The following is a 20,188-nucleotide window of genomic DNA, read 5'->3' as shown; positions in this document are numbered from 1 at the left end:
TTTGAGTATTGACTCAGCCATTTATTAACTGAAGTTGAGTAAGTTGCTTCACTTCTTTGAGCCTTAGTTTCCTTCTATAAGATGAGAAAGACTGTTGCTTTCTGGCTAGGAATCTTGAGAGAATTAGAAATAAGGCAGTATTATGTAAACTCTGGTACATAATAGTTTCATATTATAATTCATGTTTTTAACATTTTTTTCATTTGAATAAATTGGAAAGGGAAACAGAATCATAGTTAATAAAACCGGAAGGGTATCTTGGGGGAGATTTTTTGGGAAGATCTTAGAGGAGGCTTATAAAACTTAGAATTTGTGGAAATGATCAAGGAATAGTTTGTTTTCTCATTACTTGCTGTCCTCCTTTTCCCTATTTAAATCAATTTTTACTTATCCATGTGGTTTAAAAGGCCAGATTTTGCCAAAAGGATTATTAGTAAATGGTTTTCTGCCTTATTCTGCCTATTCTTCGTGGCTCCTACCCCAGGACAACCACTTTTTACTCCTTTAGCTGGTTATATTGGCATTTATGCATCTCTGTATTCTTAACTTGTTTCCTTTCTATTTGTTTTTCCTTGAGTTAATAATTGCCTTGATTTTCATATGTAACTTCCTTAGTTTATTTAGTTTTTCAAAATCAAATTACCTCAGGTAATATATTTTTGAGAAATTCTCTCCTAGAGGCCCCCATTCTCCTTTTTCTGGGCTGATTGCTCTCTTGGCCTGCTTCACAGTTGTCATCCTGGGATTTATATTTTTTGTGATCCTTGGAATTTCTCCTGGATTGGATTTCATATTTACTGGATCTCATTTCTTCTTTCTTGGTTTATTCCCACTGTTTTGGTAAAGCATATCTTCCAGTGTTTTTCTCAGGTTAAAACGATGGTGCCATGTTCCAGAATGTCTATAAGCCCAATGCTCAGTTACCATGCTGGAGTCTCCATTTACTCTCATCCTGGAAATCCCCTTCTCTTTCTTGTGTGGATTGCCTACTTTGTCTATCCTGTGTCTTTCTCTTCTTGGTTTATTCTTCGTTTTTGTGGAGGACATTCTCAGTAGTTTCCCAAGATAGGCTTAATTAGAAGTAAACTTTTGGGTACCTTATATGTATGAAAGTACCTCTGTTCTGTCCTCGTACTTGAATAATGGTGTATCTGAGTATTGAATTTTAAACTGGAAATTATTTTTCTTCAGAGTTTTGAAAGAATGGGTCTCATGCTTTCTTGCTTCTAGGGTTGCTCATAGGAAAATCCGTATCTGTTTTGATTCCTGGCCATCTCTAAGTATGTGACTTGTTTCTTCTCTTTCTGAAAGCTTAGGATATTTTTTTAGTACCTATTATTCTGAAATTTTACATGATGTCCTTGATGTGACTCGGTTTTTCTTTTGTGTTTTGGACATTCAAGAGGGCTCTTTTTATTCTGGAAGTGTGTATCCTTTACTTTTGGGAAATTTTCTTAAAGTATTTCATTGATTTTCCTCCCCTCCATATTTGCATTCTCTCTGCATAATTGTTATTGTATGTTGAACCTCCTGGACTGGTCCTCCAGTTACCTTACTTCTATTTTCCATCACTTGTTTCTTTTTACTCTATTTTCTGGGTGATTTCCTCAGCTTTATCTTCTCACTCTTGTATTGATGTTTTATTTCTGCCATCATGTTTTTAATTTCAAGCTCCTTGTTATTCTTTTAATGTTTCTTTTTAAATAGCAACTGCTTTTGTTTTGTGGATGCACTATAATCTCCTAACTCTTTGAGGATATTAATGGTATTTTCGCCTCTTTGGACAGTTTTGTTTTCCTATAAGGTGCTTTCTAATATATAATTTCTAATATAATTTTGTGTTTGTTATTCTCTCTTTTCTTTCTGATAGTCCTTAGTTGTCTGTTCATGATTTAGAACAAATAATCCCAAAGAGACCATGAAGTTGTGAGCATGTGGATGTTGTCCATGTGACAGGAGCTTTAATGTAGCATTCTCTCCATGGGTTATTAGCGACTGGCCAGATTTTCTCTAGAGTATTCCTGATCTCCTGCCTGAAGGAAAAGGTCTGCCTCCCAGCATTTTGGGGAGCCCAAAGTGAGAAGAGGGTTGGGACTCATTATCGGGGCGGGGGTTGGGGGGGTGTGACTTAACCTTCTGTTTCTGGTACTATACCTGTGCCTTCATTGGTGCTTAGCCCACTACCTCTCCAGAGGTTAAACCTTCAGTCTTCCACCCAGCTAGTGTGGAATGGGGAAGGGGATCCAGAGATCTGATTGTTTCTCAACATAAGGTTCACCCAGTTCTCTTTATTTTGATCCTTCTATTCCTACCCTCACTTCCAAAAGTACCCAGTGAATGCTAGTTCCTGGGGGTTTGGTTTGTTGGTTGGTTTCTTGAAGATTCTGCCGTGTAAATTGGGTTGGTTACAGCTTGACAGTTGCAGTCTTAGGAGTCAGCTTTCTCGGGTTTGCCAAGACAATCTCTTCTAGTCCATCTTGCTTCCACACTGTTGATGTTGGATCTTTTCCTTGTGGATTATATCTTTAAAATAATAAGTCACTTTTCTGTTGTTTTATTGAGTTTTGCAGTTGAGCAAGACTAGTTGTTTATGTTCAAACTGCCACCTTATGTGCACTCTCCCCCTTCCCCCCGCCTTTTTTTTTGGCTGTGTATTTCTTTAGCAAGTGTAGGCATAGAACGTAAAGGGTCATCCTGTTGCCTTTAAAACAGAGTTTTTCTTGAGCTGCCATCAGGACAAATATTATAAAAAATACCTGTTTTTAAAATATATTAACCCATACTTGTTTGTACTAAGTTTTCTATTGTTTTTTAATCTCCATATTGTTGCTTCACAGTATAAAAATACCACTGTATCTTAATCTCAGGAAACAAACTGAGGGTTGCTGGAGTGGTGGGGGGTGGGAGGGATGGGGTGGCTGGGTGATAGACATTGGGGAGGGTATGTGCTATGGTGAATTGTGTAAGATTGTTGAATCACAGACCTGTACCTCTGAAACAAATAATACATTTTATGTTTAAAAAAAAAGAAGATAGTAGGAAGGGAGAAGTGAAGGGGGGGAAATCAGAGGGGGAGATGAACCATGAGAGACGATGGACTCTGAGAAACAAACTGAGGGTTCTAGAGGGGAGGGGGTGGGAGGATGGGTTAGTCTGGTGATGGGGTATTAAAGAGGGCACATTCTGCATGGAGCACTGGGTGTTATACGCAAACAATGAATCATGGAACACTACTAATGTATGGTGATTAACATAACATAATAAAATTTTAAAAAATTAAAAAAAATACCACTGTAATGTGAGAGCTTGGATGATGGCAATTGATAAAACATCCCGTGAGGTGTCTTAACATTGGATTTCCAGAATCTAAAATCTTTCCTCTCTCAGCCATAATGTGTACTTGGTCTTGTAGCAGTGAATGAAACTCACTAAGAAATATTTGTTCTTTTATAGACTGGTGGTTCTCAGGCTGCGGCCAGTATGAGAAGCACTGGATGGCTTATTAAAAGAGATTTCTGGGCTCTAGCCCCCAGCGTTTCTGATTTAGGAGGTCTGGAATGGGGCCTGAGATTTTCATTTTCTAACAAGTGATACTAACGCTCGCGCTGCTGGTCTGGGGACCACACTTGGAAAATTACTGATACAGACAGTCGATTGCTGAAAAAACAAAAATGGTACCACCAGAATCCCCCAACAAAGCTTTACTTCATTGTTACTCTTCAAATCAGACCGTTGAGAGATGCTTCTCTTTGCCTGAGATACTAAACATGTAAACATCATAATTGTCTTTCAAGACAAGCGGGCCGGGCAGTTGGTCTCAACATTTTAATTAATGAGTCCTTTTCTTTGGTCCACTATGGATCTTTTCTTTCTTTCTGAACTACCTGTTGAAGGCTTTGTTCCTGTTCTACCCTTCTTCCCTCCCTCCTTTCTTTTGGTGCTGCCTGGTAAAGGAGTAACTCAGAGTCCCGCAGAAGTGGGCTGTCAGGATGTGCTCTCATGTGGAAACAGTCTGCATTGAGCTCAGGCATGAGAGGTCTGCCTTCTTGTGGTTGGCGGCATGTTGATAGCGCTTTGGGTGCAGGTGTCTGAACATGGAAGCTTACCACTGAGATTGTGCATATTCATATGTAAACACAAACATTAATGTCAGGGTTAAGTCTTTACTAGTCAGTAACTTGCATATGACTATACCAGGAAGCATACACTTTTTAGAATTTACTTGAAAACTTTGATTAATTTGGCAGGAGAGGTGTTTTCATTATTGCATCTAAGTGGTTCTCTTACTTAAGGTGAGGAGATTGGCAAAGAAAACTTGAGTTGAATCAAAGAAAACAGCCTTTTATCCAGTTACGTAACTAAATCTAACAGAAGCAAGAATAGTTTTAGGAAGGTAGGTTTGATAGTGTAGAAATGAGGGGAGAAGGTGTTAGCATACTCCATGAGGAGAGTTATAAATTCCCTTCTTACTTGCTTACTCCCATATCAGTGTGGCTGATGAGAAGCTTTGCAATTGTTTTACTGTTGGTTTTTAACTAACAGATATTTTTTCTTTCTTCACGTTGGTTAAATTATAGTACAAAGTGTGCTGTTTGACTTAAGTCAATTCTGAAATCTTTGCTCACATTTATATACTCTCCAGTCTTTAGATTATATTTAGGTACAAGCTTTGCTTGATTCTTTGATCCCAGGAAGACAGGGGTAATCCAAGGGGATATTTTTTCTGTTTTGTAGTAGTGTCCTTTTTTTTCTAAATGGAATGACTGTTTCAGGGCTATGTTTTTTAAAAATAAAAGGTACCTTCAGCAGAATTAGATAAATAATCTCTTGTAACTTAGAAAATGTCTTTAATATCTTTTCTCTTTAAAATTGCTTTTTATATGGTTAATAGTTCCCATAAAGATAACACTTTTCTGGCCAAATATCATGGGTTCTTGCATAATTAGGGAGTTTTCCAACATTGTCTTTTATGAACGATATAAATAGGAAGGCATAGACTGTTAGCTCCAGGAAGACAGGGACTTTGTTTTGTTCATGAATGTATTTCCAACACTAAGAACCGTGCTTGATACACAGTTCTCATATTTGTGGAATGAAGGAAAGAAATCCCGGAGCTTAAGAGTTCTGCATATATTGTATTACTTAATACCACAAGGTGGTGCTGTTGTACCATGAAATGCAAGGCTGTAATTCTTAGGCTGTCATATAGTTTTATGTAAATCCTATAGATAAGCAAAATGAATTGACTACCTAGTATGTTTATTGCCTCCTTCAGTTATTTATCGTTTTAACATGTGCTTAGTCTTTTGATTACATGATTAGGTCAGGCAGTGAGATCATAACCTAAATAAAGAACATTTGGTTCACATTTTTATCAAATGTGAAATGAGATAACATCTATAAAAACCTAGCACAGTACCAAGTTAGTCTCCTTTTCTCTCTTTTATTTTGTGTGATAAGCCTTTGTTAAATATTTACTTGTTTTAAAATAATTTGCCAGAATTTTTCTAATAAATCATCACTAAATGTTATATTTAAGTCTGTATTGATTTCCAGATTTTGAAAATTGATAGCAAACCTAGACTTTACTATATTCCCTCCCCCTGCCAAAAAAAAAAAATTTTTTTTTCTTTTGCTTCCATGATTCTTTTATGGGGTTAAAAGTAGTTTATTAACATATAGCTCTAATACATATTTGTGCCTATATCATAGTGTATAAATTAAACTATGATTTATCTTGTTTTCATTCCTTTTATGAAACTAAGTGTTGATAAGTTTGTTTTGTAGCTTGGGCTTTTTTATTTCCTTATGATTAAATTGCCTTTTGATGTTTTTTTCTGTAATTGTCCTCAGACTGAAATGAAATCAGAAGAGGGCCCTGGATGGACAATCTTACGTGATGATTTCATGATGGGAGCGTCCATGAAAGACTGGGACAAAGAAAGTGATGGTGCGGATAACAGTGAGCCAGGGTCTGGGAGCGACTCGAATACATAAGATTGTAGAGGAAACACAGCATACAATCATTCTATTTTTCCTAGAAAAATACTCTGTGCTTTCAAAGGTCTGTGGCTCTGAAGCTATCATTTGTAGAAAGCCAAAAGACTTTTACTATTACCAACTTTGGTGTTTTCTCTTTTCATGAAAACTTTGTTAAATTAGGTTTCTCAAACCTTGTATAATTTTAAGCATTGTTTTTCAGACATTTGTAAAAAGAAGTATTTCTGCTTAACCAGCGAGATGCACATTTTGCCTGGATCATTATAAGTTTACATATTGGTCATGGATATTGGTATTTTGTTTCAGTATCACCAGTTTCTAGAAGTGCAGTGCTTTTCATAATTAAAATGAACTCCTTGAAGTTAATATTTTTCAGCTTTCCAACTTACTGGTCCTATGTGTTTGTGCTTTTGTGAGGGGAATTATTGGTATTTGTTTTGGTGAGCTATTGAGAAACCTATGTAGTGAAATTTAAAATGATAGTATTTCTGATTCAGGGTGATAATTTCATTTTTAGAACTCCTGGTAAATAAGATTTAAGAAACACACCAAATCTCTACTTTTCTATTATGTCCTTTTATATACTAAAACATATATAAGTGTTACGTTATTTTTGTATGAGAAATTTACTGAGGTAGAAATTCTCATGTTTAACTTATGCAGTGAGGCATAATTTCTTAGAAAGCATATTTGACATGTTTTAGGCTCTCCCCTCCCCCAGCTTTTCCCTAATATTTGAGTTAGCTTAAATTCTCTTTTATGGTTTGACTGGCCAGTGAAGTGATAGAGTTAGACTGCAGGTAGTCTGCATCAGAATACTCCCATCTGTTTGTAGATTTGGTTCCTTATTGTTCCCTTAAAGATGATTAAATTGGGTGACTTAGTATCTAGATGTTAAACAAAAAGAAGTAAGACTGTTGAATATAATTCCAAAATTTCTTTGCGACTAGGTCTAAGATCTAAAGTTTATAAAGGAATTGTTTAATAAATGTGATCTGTTCCTTTTAAAAAAGGGATCCATTCCTTTTCCCATCTTTCCATAATAAAAATCATTCCCTTCTACTACTCATTTGCACATATTTGCATCCTCCCCTCAAGCTTATGCTGGAGCAGAGATGTTTATATTTTCAAACCCATTTGAGTGTTAACAAGTATTACATATCCAAGGTTAAATTAGTCCCTGGCCTGGTATTTGTTATCATAAAGGAAGATGCACACCTAAGATATCAAGTGATATATTTTTGTATTTATCCCAACTTTTGAACTTCAGTGTTTTATTAAATTATAGAACTACCATTTTGTCAGGGTAATATAAATAAATGTGAACAAATACTCCTTCAAATAATAAGAGTGCTAACTATCACGATATAACTTAACACAGGTGAATATTTTATTATAACTGAACATATACGTAATTTTGAAAAAGAAAATTCTTTGAGCAGTTATAAACTTTTTCTCCCCAGAATTAAAGATTATACTTCTTTTTTGCTCTTAATCTTATTCTGGATCATGTTAAAGCTTTGCAAAATTCTTCTGAATAGTACATTTGAATGACAGAAATGGGTAAATAACTTTTTATTTACTAAAATGTTTTTGAAACATAAACTCACATAGTTTTTGGTTTAATTTAGAAAAATTGGGCAAAATTTTTTAACTGAAAATAAGGAAGAGAACTTATGCAGATTTTCTTCTTTCAGAAATTATTTTATTCCAAAATAAAGACAAGTTGGTAGTATAAGAAAAAATTTTATCACTTATGTTAGAACACTATAAAGCATATTCAAAGTACATGAAATAATTTCTTTCATAAAAATGGGATGTTTTATATGTATTAGTATTGCTGCATCTTAGCTATACACTATGTAGGCAAAATACCATCACATATTAATATAAATTCAAGGATGAGCCTATTATTTTAGAAACTAAATATGTATCTTGAGATGAATGTTTTAAATATTCTAGCTCTGTCACCTCTACCCTAAGTATTTTACCTACAGCATTTAAATTCTTCTCACATCAATCAGATAAATCTGCATCTATTCTATCTTCCTACATTGTCTTTGAGTTAGGGAGAGACAAGAAAAAGAACCACATTTCTAGATCCTCCCTGCTTTATCTCAATATAACAATATTTGGTTTTTATTTTTGTTAACTAGAGTAATATAATAATAAAAAGGTTATTTTTATTTGTTTAGAAAGACTATGGGAAATGGTAACTAGTAATAGGTATTATCCTGTCCCCTTATCTGGATATTTAGGTGGCTGTGGTGAATGTTCTCAATATTTAGCATAGTTTAGTATTGGTTATTAGTTGTTTTTAGGCATTGAACTCTCAAAGTCAAAATTAATACCTGTTTTCGGCTGAAAACACTTAGAATCATCTTAGTAGTTTAGCACTTTAGTTTGGAGTCAGAGTACTGAATTTATTTTCAAATTACTTAGAATTCTACATAGATCAAGTATTATTCTACTCATTGAAAAGCATACCATGGAAGCCCTTTAGATGGAATGGTCTGAAGGCTCACCTTCAGTACTCAGAGCTGAAAATGACTCAGGAGGAGGTTCCGGAAGGTTTATTTGAGGGTAAGTCCCAAGTTCTTTAAAATATTTTGTATGTTTTACAAGGGAGTGAAAAGGGAATGTTTATATTCCGGGAAACCTCTTAGGGCTCTTGGTCATTGTGTTTTGCATCTATGAATAGACTTAATATTCAGTGGCCACCAACTATTCCTGCCTCCAGGACTGGTCTTCTGGCGGTGAGAATACAGTACTTCATTACAAAGCCATTTGATTACAGTCCATAGATGCCTAAAGATGTCCTACTTAAACATATAATAGCTGAGACTTCCCGAGTTCAAAGTGTGAACAGAAGCATAGACAAACTGAAGATGTAAATCGTGTTGCTAAGGAGTTAAAGAATTTGTAAGGCCTAAGAAAATTCCTGTAACGGAATCCCCAAAGGGTGTAAGTATTTCTATGGAAGAGAAAGGAGGAGGTCAAATAAATAAGGCAATACTTTGGCAAACTTTGGATAATTTTTTTTGCTCCCTATTTATCTTTACTTATTTTTTGTTATTTTTATCATAGATTTTAACCAATCTATGTGCTGAAAAGAGTCATAAGTGAAATGGGATGGAAGTTTTATTTCTTCAGGCTTTTTAATGACTTTAGAGTACCATTATTGTGTTTAGGATGTTGATGTGTTTGTGCAACATGAATTTCACTTTTAAAATAAACATCTGAGGGGCACCTGGGTGATGCATTTGGTGGAGTGTCTGACTCTTGGTTTTGGATCTTAGTGTTGTGAGATCGAGCCCCGTGTTGGGCTCCACGCTCAGTGCAGGGCCTGCTTGGGAGACTCTCCATTTCCCTCTCAAATAAATAAATCTCTAAAAAATAATAAAATAAACATTTAAAAAATTAGTAGATATATTTTTGGACCTTTGTAATTTCTTAAGAAAAGCATGTATGTGTCTGTGTCTACAATCTGTCTGCCTTAGCCTAGGTTGCTATACCAGAATATCATAGACTGGGTGGCTAAAACAACAAACTTTTCTCATAGTTCTGTAGGATGATAAGTCCCACCATTGAGGTGCCAGCAGATTTGATGTCTAGTGAGAGCCTTCTTTCTGGTTTGCAGACAGCTGACTTCTTGCTGTGTCTCCACTTGGGGTGGAGAGAGATCATCTTTCCTCAGTCTCTTTTATAAGGGCACTAATCCCGTTCATGAGGGCTACACCCTTGTGACCTAATTACCTTCCAAAGGGCTCCACTTGCAAATTCCATTACTTTGGGGATTAGGGCTTTAATGTATGAATTTGGGAAGACACATATTCAGTCTATAGCAGTGTGTAAAATAGCAGGTTGTACATTCTCAACTTAGATGTGACATAACTACCATCGTTTCTTTAATTAAAATTAGAAAGTGAAGTGAAGGAAGCAGAATTCATTCTGCTCTTTCCTTAAATTCATCTCTTAGGATTAATGTGCCGGTTGTGTCTGTTTGGTACATTAGTGATGGGTAAAGACTGTTAAGCCCTGCAGATATTTTCAGGGCAAGGAAACAGGGGTCTGAATTTGGGCCAGCTGGATAGCTGAATCTTAGCGACTATTGCAGCAAAGCTAGGCCTGGTGAACTTTTTCGCCAGGGGAACTTTTCTGAAACTTGACTAAATGTATTAGTCAAGAAGACCTGTGAACAGATTTGGAAGTAAGGTGGTCTTTGAAGTCCATGATAAGACATTTAGAACCGTGATTGACGTTTAACAAAATACTAAATTGTAATGAATCCAATCAGAAATTTATAGATGGAAGGTATCTTCTAATGCTTTTTAAATAATTTTAGATTTTCTAAAGAGTGCTTTCTAGCTTAGAGAACCACATGAATATTTTTCATCCAGGCTACTAAGCATAATTTCAGGGAGTTACAGTTTTAGGCTTTTTATCTAGATGTGTGATGAACCTTTTGTGCTCAGAAGAGGTATCCTCAGAGACAGTTACAGAACATGTTTTATTTTGTCAAGAATAACTAGTCCAGCACTGCTCACCTCTTCCCTCCTTTTCCCCCTCCCTCCAATTGCAGGGGTACATATTGAGCTTTCTGTTAAATGCTCTTTGTGAGCAGCGTTTACAACCAAGGATGTAAGCAAGGATGTGTGTTAAAGGAGTGAGCATAATTCCTTATAACTTCAGAGTCCAAGTCAGTACTGTCCAATAGGATTGTGTTGCTGGATACATTGTATCTCCACTGTCCAATATGGTTGCCCAAGTGGCTACCGAATATTTCAAATGTGGCTAGTGATACAAAGGAACAGAGTTTTAAATTTTACTTAATTTTATACTTTAAATTTTAAAAGCTACACGTGGCCAATGGTGGTCTATCTAACTGTGAAGAGAATAAAATTAGCGTATATTTAGTCTGATAATGTATCAGTAAACTTTGAAATCATGTCTGTGAGTTCTTGTGATAAACTTTTATGGATATAATTTAAGTATATACAAATACTGGTGTAATTTTATTGATTAAATCATTGTCGATTTCTCTTTTTTACTATTTGTATTTTGAAGAAGATACATTAAGTTGCTTTGTGATTACATTATTTCCTCAGGTAATTATGGTCCTTAAATGTGAGGCCAGAATAACAAATAGCATTTCATTTTTTTAGTGTAATCATCTGCAGCTGTCAGAATGAATACATCCAACTTTAAATCTTATTGATTCTCTAAAAACACAGATTTATGGTACGTGAACAAGGACACCTGGAGAACTGCCAGACCCACAGACACCAGACACCGTGTACGCTAGGAGGTTCCCTGAAGAAGTGCCTTCAGTCGCAGGCCTCTAGAGTTGTCCAACAGTTCCAGTCTATTCCAGCACACACTCGACATCCTGCCAGAGCAAATGTAGATTGCAGATTTGGGCAAAAAACCCCCAGAAAACAAAGAGCACAATGAGCATTATTAGCACAGCCAGTTTAAAATGATGAGGTGTTAACCACATTTGTATAAATAACAGTTTCTCTAACCCCTGAATCATTATCCTGCATTTAAATGCAATCGGTTCATAAACATCAAAGCAAGAACACCAAATTTGTATGGGGTCAGGACCAACTGGGGCTCTGAATGGAGAGACAGCTGAGAGCCGTGTCCTTAATGCGTGGGTGGCCTTGCAGCTGTTGATTCACCCTCAGGCTACTAGACAGTTGCCTTTTTGCGCTTGCAGAACCAGACTTCAATCTGAGGTAAAAATGTATCCCCTCCCATGGGATGGACATAAACAATAGATTGACATCAGCTCTCCAAACATCAGCAAGGCGCCCAGACACAGCAGTCACCCTGAAATACTGCGAATTACCAAGCGGAACATCAGGGTGTTTCTACATAATATTTGTCTTTGTACAATACACTGGGCTCTCTTAAATGTATTATAAATATGAAAGCCCATAGTTAAAAAAAGATTGAAGGTGATATTATCCTTCTCTATAAACACTAGGAATAACTAGATTGTGTGACCCACAACTGCCATATTTTGGTTCTTCCACGGACTCCCAAATACACTTGATGATAGGTGAAATTATGTATCACTAGCATATAAATCAGGCATAGGCATACACTTGTTCAAATAATAAAAATTTGAATAATATATCCACAATGTCTATCTAGCACAGTGCCTGCTGTGTAGTAGGGAGGGTCTCAAGAAATGTCCTCTGTTAGGCATTTGGAGGATCAGGCGCTGTGCATGTAGATTTATCATTCATTTCTGGTCTATGTAATTGTAAATGTTTCTCCCCACAAAAGTTTACAGTCTGCAGATAGTAGATACATATTGAGACTCAGTAACTTTACTTCTGGAAACGCTCCTCAGGAAAAGACCCTGATTACAAAAATGTTGTGTGAACGCTATTATAGCATTGTTTTCAATGGCAAGAAATTTTGGACAACCTACAACTTCAGTGATAAGAGAACATTTACATAAACTTCGGTACTTCTACTTTTCTGCTGCCATTTAGAAATGATGGCTGTGAAGACCAGTGAAAACACGTGTCAATAATGTTAACTTAAAAGGCAAGATTAAAACCATGGATAGGATAAGTTTTTTAAATGCCAAAAATTCATTAGATGAATATACGAATACATTATTAAAGAAGACAATTTTTGACAGTTTGCAAGACAAGTCTCACACTGAGTAAAAAGATCCTGACATTTAATGAGATATTAAAACATTTTTTGCCTAATTAGACTGTTACAGAACTCAAACTCTAAATACTGTCTTACCTAGGACACTCTAAGGGTTGATACGGAGAAGTGCAGAGGTAACTATATCAAGAGTCCTGTTTGCTAGAATCCTACTTTTTCTTTTTTTAAATTTTAACAGTTACCTTGCTTTGAACATTGAACATGAAAAATTTGATTCTTTCCCCCTTGTGTCACTTTGTGTCTCTTGATTAATAGAAATTTATTTTGAAATGAGTATCTCTATTTCCTTGATTTATTTTTAAAATGTTGCCTTTTCATGCTCAACCATCTTATTTTGATAGGTCCCATCCATCATTCAAGTTTAGGTTGAAACAGAACAAGTAATAATAACAACAAACATTTATACAGTAATTATTATATGCCAGATACTATTTGTTTTATAATGCCCTTAGCTCACACAGTCTTCCGATAACCCCATAGAGTACGTGCTGTTATTGTCCCCAGTAAACATTTGGGGGAACAGGTAGTAGATTCGATAACTTGCCAAGGTCACACAACTAATACATTCAGGTCCAAGCTTGAATCAACAGAGCTGCTATACACAATAGTAATTCCCTAACTTTAGGTGATATTAATGTCTTACAGAAAATGAGATTCTAAAAAAAAAAAAAAAAGAATGAGATTCTAGAAATTGAACTTTGCTCTGGAAAAATAAATGGACATGTTCTATTTTTCAGTTTCATTTACTTAGGACATAAACCTAGGGCCTGGGGAAGGTAGAGGGGACAACGTGTATTAAAAAGTGAAAACCTTCCTAGCAGTGGCAAGTTAGAGTTTCAAGTAGCATGTCTTCCCAGGCTTCATTTTGGTTGCCTCTGTCCGTTTATAATACCATGTACCGTTGGAGAGTTTATTTTAGGTCTTGAATATGTCTGGTAATTAAAATGTTTTAATTATCTGGGTTCTGCAGAAATGGAACTGTGTTACTACTGGAGTGGGATCCCATAGTTTTGTCTCTTAGAACACAACTCTGTTGCTCCTTTCATTACCAAGATACAATATATTGCCCATATGCTTCTGTTTATTATTTAATGACATTTTGATGATTCATAAAAATGTAAGTGCTGACATTTTTGCTATTAAGAATTTAGATATTTAAATTATGCTTTATACAGGAAGACTAGATTTTAGCTTTGAATATTATTGGCTAGGAGATAACTAGAACTATGGAAGTTCCATTGTTACTGATGTAGGATCTTTCCTGAAAAATGTATATTTTCAGTACATCCAATTATAGCTTTCATTTTCTTGTGCAGTAGTTTTTGTTATATAGTGCTTTTCCTCTGGAAATTAAACAACAAATCGATGGGAAATATTCTTGAGGTAACACTTGATTAGTTTTTAAAAAGATTTTTACAGCAAAACGATAATTGTATGATTGTTTAATAAGCTGTGATGAAAATAGAGAAAATTGAGCATGTTGGTTTTCTCCAAATAGGAAGTTGTGAGAAATACCACTGCTCTCCTCTAGGTGGCATGATTTAGGCTATCATTGAATTAGCTGATTGATACAATTTTTTTTTTCCCCTTCAACCAGATGAGTGCCTAGTCTCTGAGCAATCAATACAACGTGGCTTTGATTAGATTTAATTTTTTACAACTGTCCAAATAACTAGGTTGACTTTGTCATTGCTGTTGTTTAATAACCTTAATTAACATTAAAAGACAAAGATCTCTAAAAGAAGCAAAACCCCAAATCTTATCTGTACTGACCAAACAACCAAAATCCTGTTTGTGTATGGTATGGTTGAGGTCCTTCTTGGGTCATAGCACACACCCATTTTCTAAATTTATTTCTTTGGTTTATGGTAAATAGCCTGCCATTGACAGAAACTGTAAAGATACTGCCTTGTAAAGGGGCACATGTGTATAACTAAAATAATCTAAGGTTAAAGCAGAAATTGTAGGAATTTGGATCACAACAATTTTCAAGTTAACAGGAAAACAACCTTTCAATTGAGTTAAGTTCTAGTTTTGTGAAGCCATTACTGTTTATTAAGCAGGGAAGATCAACATGTAAAAAATGTCAGTATTAGGTAACCCATAAGCACCAGATGACATTCTTTTTTTCTGTACACTAAAATGAGAAGACAGAATTCATCTTTACTTTTCAAATTCTCTTATCAATTGTTCATTTTCCAAAATTTAAAAACGAATTTGTGCACAGAATACATGAAATGCTTAAATATCTTTTATCTTCTTCCTTTCCATGTGAAGACTGGCTTTCATGGAGCTCGAAAGAATCTTGACCAAGTACCTCTTAAAGGCTTCAGTTTTTGGGTGATGCATGTTTATATCAATGCTAAATCTGTACAAGGAAGCATCTTCAAATTTTAGCTCTGACGGTGACTATTAGAATCTGAAGCATAGACAAAGAAAAAAAAAGGCTTGGAAATACGCAAAATATATCACTATGGTAACCAAGAACAGGTGAATGTCTGACATTAACCAATTCAGATTTTAAAGTTGCTTTGTTTCAAAATAGGGTAACTATCTGGGACAGTCCCAGTTTACCCCTTCTGTCTTATAATGTATTTATAAATATCATCCTCTTCGGTCTTGAAAGTGCTCAGGTTTGTGTGATAAATTATACAGTCACCCTAGTTGTAAGAGCTTACTTTTCTAAGACTTAAACATCAGGAAAAGTTTGTAGCTGTGAGTCCCCAGTTGTATAGATTATAAACCACCCATATAACTTTGCTTTTTAAAATAGTATACTTATACTTTGCTTTTTAAAATATTTATTTACTAGTTTTTCCTTCTAACATAAAAAGCTACATTCAGCTATTCTTTTAATGTGCAATTACTATCCCCTCTGTTGGTTTTTGTTTCGTTTTCATTTTTTAATTGCAGGATAATTGAGGCAACAGAAAGGCAAGAAGGTTTGAAATAGAGGTTGGTAACTTTGCTAATGAAAATGTGCGCATTCAGATTCTCCCACAGTGATACCCACTGAGATGATGACAAATTCATTCAAAGAATACATATCTTAAAAAATGAAAATTTCACTTTACATTGTGATAGTCATTTTTTTAAATTATGGGCACATAATCATGTCTTTATGATTTGCCTTCTCTTTTTCCCTACTCATCTTTTATTTGTATTTTTTACTTTGTTGAAATATTTCTCTCTCTGCCTTTCCCCCCAGCAACCTAATCTGGCTTCTTGCTTTGTGCAATGTGTCTGGACTGCTGGGGTGCTGGGGTAAGGGAGGTGGTAGAGACGCTGTCAGGGACAGGACTGAGGAAAATGCTGCTGGCTTCTCTTTATCAACATTAGCATTTGATGAAGCATGTATCCATTTTATACTCTATGACAACTGTCCCCATATGTTCATTTATTTATATCAGTCACTAAATGCTATTTTAGTGGATGGCTTTCACCAGAGGCAAGAAACCAGATTTCAGTAGACCCTGGGGCTGACAAAGCCCAGGCCACTAAGAGACTGCCTCCCAAAGAAAGACTTCCGTTGGAACTCTCAGAGCAGAAAAGTAGTGATATGTAGAGTTTTAAGTGCCCAAAAGCCACAAGCAGTAATCCATCAGCTAATCATAATTCCAAAGGGCAAGACAAATGTTCCCACAGAGTATCATTAAAGTGTGAGTTTATCTCTGCTATGCTCTGTTTTTCTCTAGTCCTTATCTCTTGAGTTGATTCCTTTATCTCTTACCACCTCTGATCTTCTCTTTAAGCTTTCTCCTCCCTGCCTATTGTCCCCTCCTTATCACTTCTGTCTTAGATTAACCTACAGATACAAAATGGAGTTAGTAATTGGATTATTTTTCATGGGGAAGTCACTAACCTTTCCATTTCATTATTCTGAGAGCAGAAGTTTGTTTAGCTATAGAAATACATAACAGAACATGAGACAAATTTTTTTATAGACCAAAGAGTGTTTTTGAATTGCATCAAATATAAAATTAGAAGAACCTAAAAGGCTTTGATATATTTTTCACATTGAAGCGTTATTTTGTATTTAGCAAGTGTCACTAGTTCTATAGATTTCTTTTCCCTACCTCCTGGTTTTATAATGCTTGAAGCCCTTGCGGGAAGCTTTCAGAGTTGTTGCAAATGAAGTTATTCTTTCTTTAGTCAGGAAGGACCTACTACATCATAAACTCTTGCCTAGGAGCCACAGGGTAAAACCCTGGACAGGGATGAGTAGTTTAGGTATCAGACATTTGTTTAGCATCTTGTAGGAATTCCACATTACTTAAGTGAATAGACCCACTAGTGAGCAGAGCAGGGCTAGTGGTTGAAACAGACGCACCCTCTGCCTCTCTGATCTGGAAAACAAAGAAGTCCATTTTAGGGTGTTAAATAAGAGACCTTAATCTGGAATTTCTACTTAACTGGGCTTCCGTCGTTTAGAGTTCTGTTCACCAGAAGTATATGTTCTTGTCCTGTCTTCCTACAATTCATGGGAGCCAAGTACCAGACTGTTTAAAATAACTGAATGGGAATGTACTTACCAAACTCCTAGGAGGCATAACCATGAAGCGAAGTCTTACTAGCATCTTCCCTAGCTTTTTCATTCTATTTATATCTGAGAAAGAGTAGAGACCACATGCGTTTTATTACACAGTCTCTGACAAAAATGAAGAAATGAGGATATAAAAAGGGTGGGTAACATTTAATGAGCACATAGTAAGTGCCAGGTTTGTTGGAAGTGTTTTGTGTAACTTGTGTAATTCAGTCCTCAATAATCTTGTTGGTACTATGTGTTGTCCCCTTTTCACAGATGAAGAAACTAACACAGTATCTGAGTAACTTGGCCAGGATCACAAAACCAGAAAGTGACTGAAATTTGAACCCAAGAAAACTTGACTCTGGAGCCTGTCCTTTAACCACTATGCTCTCTCTGCCTCCTTGAGGTAATCAAGATGGTTTATATAAGTTAAATACCTTTTCAAGGTAATCAAGATGATCTATATGAGTTAAATACCCTTTTACCGTGACGAGTGTCTGAAGTCCCTCCCACATAATAAGATCTCAATAAATTTAGTGAATATTTACTTCTTGAATATAGAGATGAAAAGGCTCCAGAAGAGTTTAATAGAAGAAAGGATCCATTTGTGGAGGCATCTCTTATAGTCCTCACCTGTTTACATCTTCAAAGGGTTCCTACCTGAGAGGTAGGAAGGGACTCCACTCCTGCTGGCCCTCAGTTACTGTACTTGCCCATGCCACATTTTACCACCCACTCCCTTGCCCTACCTTCCCGGGCTTTGGGGAAATTAGAAGTACTCTCTTATGAATAGGCCAGGGGGTCTAAGGGGTTGTTAAGTTAGCAGTAAGTGCTCAACAAACTAAGTATTATGGACATAAGTGTGTATGTTTATGTTGGGAAGAGTTATCAGAAGAATCTATTGCTTACATTGTTTTCCTCAAAGTGATGTAGGTGGACTTTGGCTAATCTATCCATACTCTAATCTGAATCCGCTTAACCTCCCAGGTAAATTGGTGTCTTCACCAAGAAGGTAATCTCCCTGGTTTGTGGGGAGGCTGAACCTATGACCTCAGCGGAGTATCATGATGGAGTTAACCAGCCGTACTCCAAGGCAGCATCTTCAGTCACTAGCTCTAGTTTGCAAGTCCTGCTCTACATTTTAGAATTGCCTCAGGTATATGAATATTCACTTTGCCCCCTCAATGTAGAGCTGGTTTTTTGCAGTTGTCAAACTGAACTTAAAGGGATAGCAGCTCGATGAGTCTGAGGGAAAGCTAGCCCCACAGGAGCTCCTCTTTGATTATAATTTGCTTTGGCGGTTAGCATGACAGCTGGTTGTCCAGCTCTTTTCAAGCCACTTCAATCTGAAAATGGCCTCAAGGAAAGGAAACTGCGAATGCTGATTTACACATAACTTTCAGAAGTGGATCGGAACAATCTCTTTATTTCAGAGTTTTCCAATGTGCCCTAATAGGTAAAGCATTCCATGTTCAAGGGGAGTTCAGAATATGCTAGGTTAAAAGAGCTGAACAGTTTGTTTTTTTCCTGCAAGATTTTCAGAGCCTTTAACATGATGATGGGAATTGTGGATCTGTAAGAAGCAACAGGGACCCATTATCTCCCAAACTTACTTCACTATGGAATCCATATTTGTCAGACATGTTCTCGTACCAGTTTACATACGGCATCTTAGAAGTCCACAGACAATGGATCCTGACTGTAAAATGCAGCTCTACCACTTACTATGGAAAAGAAACATCTGAACTAGGGAATAATAGAGAGGCTTTGAGTTTGGGGGGAAACTCAACAGAGTTTCCACTTTGAATCATCTTTCTAGTCAGTATGGCCATAGTCATGATGAAATGAAAATGTTGACTTTGAGGGCGCCTGGGTGGCTCAGTCGTTAAGCATCTGCCTTCTGCTCAGGTCATGATCCCAGGGTCCTGGGATCGAGTTCCACATCGGGCTCCCTGCTCAGTGGGGAGCCTGCTTCTCCCTCTCCCACTCCCCCTGCTTGTGTTCCCTCTCTCGCTGTCTCTCTCCCTCTGTTGAAAAATAAAATCTTTAAAAAAAAAAAAAAAGAATGTTGACTTTGAGTAACAAGGTAAAATGAAAGACAAAGGGAAAAGTGAACCGTGGCAAGAATCATTCTTGGATTCATCTAATTGAGACTAGGTTGAAATAGAAAATGTCAAGTAATGTGTAGTGCGTAACAGTAGACATCACTTTAAAATTCCAGCTTCCCAGATGTATGCTATGGAAAGAATGAAGTCGGTTGCTAATGTCTACCTAGGGAAGAAGCTGAGGAAGAGAAAGCCATATGAAGAGGTGGCATATGCAGCAAATTAAGAAGGTTTTCATTCATTCAAACAGTGAAACAAGTAAATGTACTTCATTCTCTAGATAAAAAAGATTGAGCTGTTTTCATGTTTTCATCAGTTCACAGTCAAATGGGGGACTAGACTGCAAACAACAAACCATAGTAAGATAAGCTTTAGGATAGCACAATGTTATGGGATCTTGGAAAATGATTCCACTAAAAAGGTAGGAAGTGAATCTTAGATTGGAAGCATGTGTTAGGGCTGGGGGGTCCTGAGTAAACTGTGTCATGCCCATTCACATGAGAGAGAGAGTGTGTGTGTGTGTACACAGTACAGAAGGGAAGACTTTCTAGAGCAAGTGATTCAGTTTGGGAGGCTGTGAGTGAGCCACACTAAGTAAAAACGGGAGGCTTGATAGCTTGTCCTTCAACAGACAGGTCCAAAATGACTATATAAAGTAAATACCATAAATCACTGTTGTCAGGGCGCACACTCCACCTCCTCCCTCCCTTCCCCACGGCCGTCCTCATTTCCACACCCCCTCAACGGTTCAGGGAGAGCTCGTGGTCTAAGTAAACGAGAGGACTTCTGACTGTAATCCTAGCACGTCACTTTGTTGAAGGCAAACACGTGGTTCAGAGAGAACTTATAAATCTCTCCT

General features: G+C 36.6%; 1 protein-coding gene across 1 annotated transcript in view; it reads left to right on the top strand.

Moving 5' to 3' along the window:
- The window catches only part of RRP15 (ribosomal RNA processing 15 homolog), a 43,233-nt gene extending 33,971 nt beyond the window's left edge, over positions 1 to 9,262 (top strand). Inside the window, exon 5 of the mRNA XM_045876882.3 lies at positions 5,854 to 9,262. Coding sequence (XP_045732838.1) covers positions 5,854 to 5,997 — 144 coding nt within the window. The 3' untranslated portion in view covers positions 5,998 to 9,262. The remainder of the gene's footprint in view (positions 1 to 5,853) is intronic.
- Positions 9,263 to 20,188: the final 10,926 nt, after the last annotated feature.

The sequence above is a fragment of the Mirounga angustirostris genome, unplaced genomic scaffold, assembly GCF_029215605.1.
Source record: "Mirounga angustirostris isolate CCGP_5_RB_7025 unplaced genomic scaffold, mMirAng1.0.hap1 SCAF_6, whole genome shotgun sequence".
Classification (NCBI taxonomy): domain Eukaryota; kingdom Metazoa; phylum Chordata; class Mammalia; order Carnivora; family Phocidae; genus Mirounga; species Mirounga angustirostris.
The sequence above is the reverse complement of the archived record's forward strand: the minus strand, read 5'-3'. Positions and strand labels throughout refer to the sequence as shown.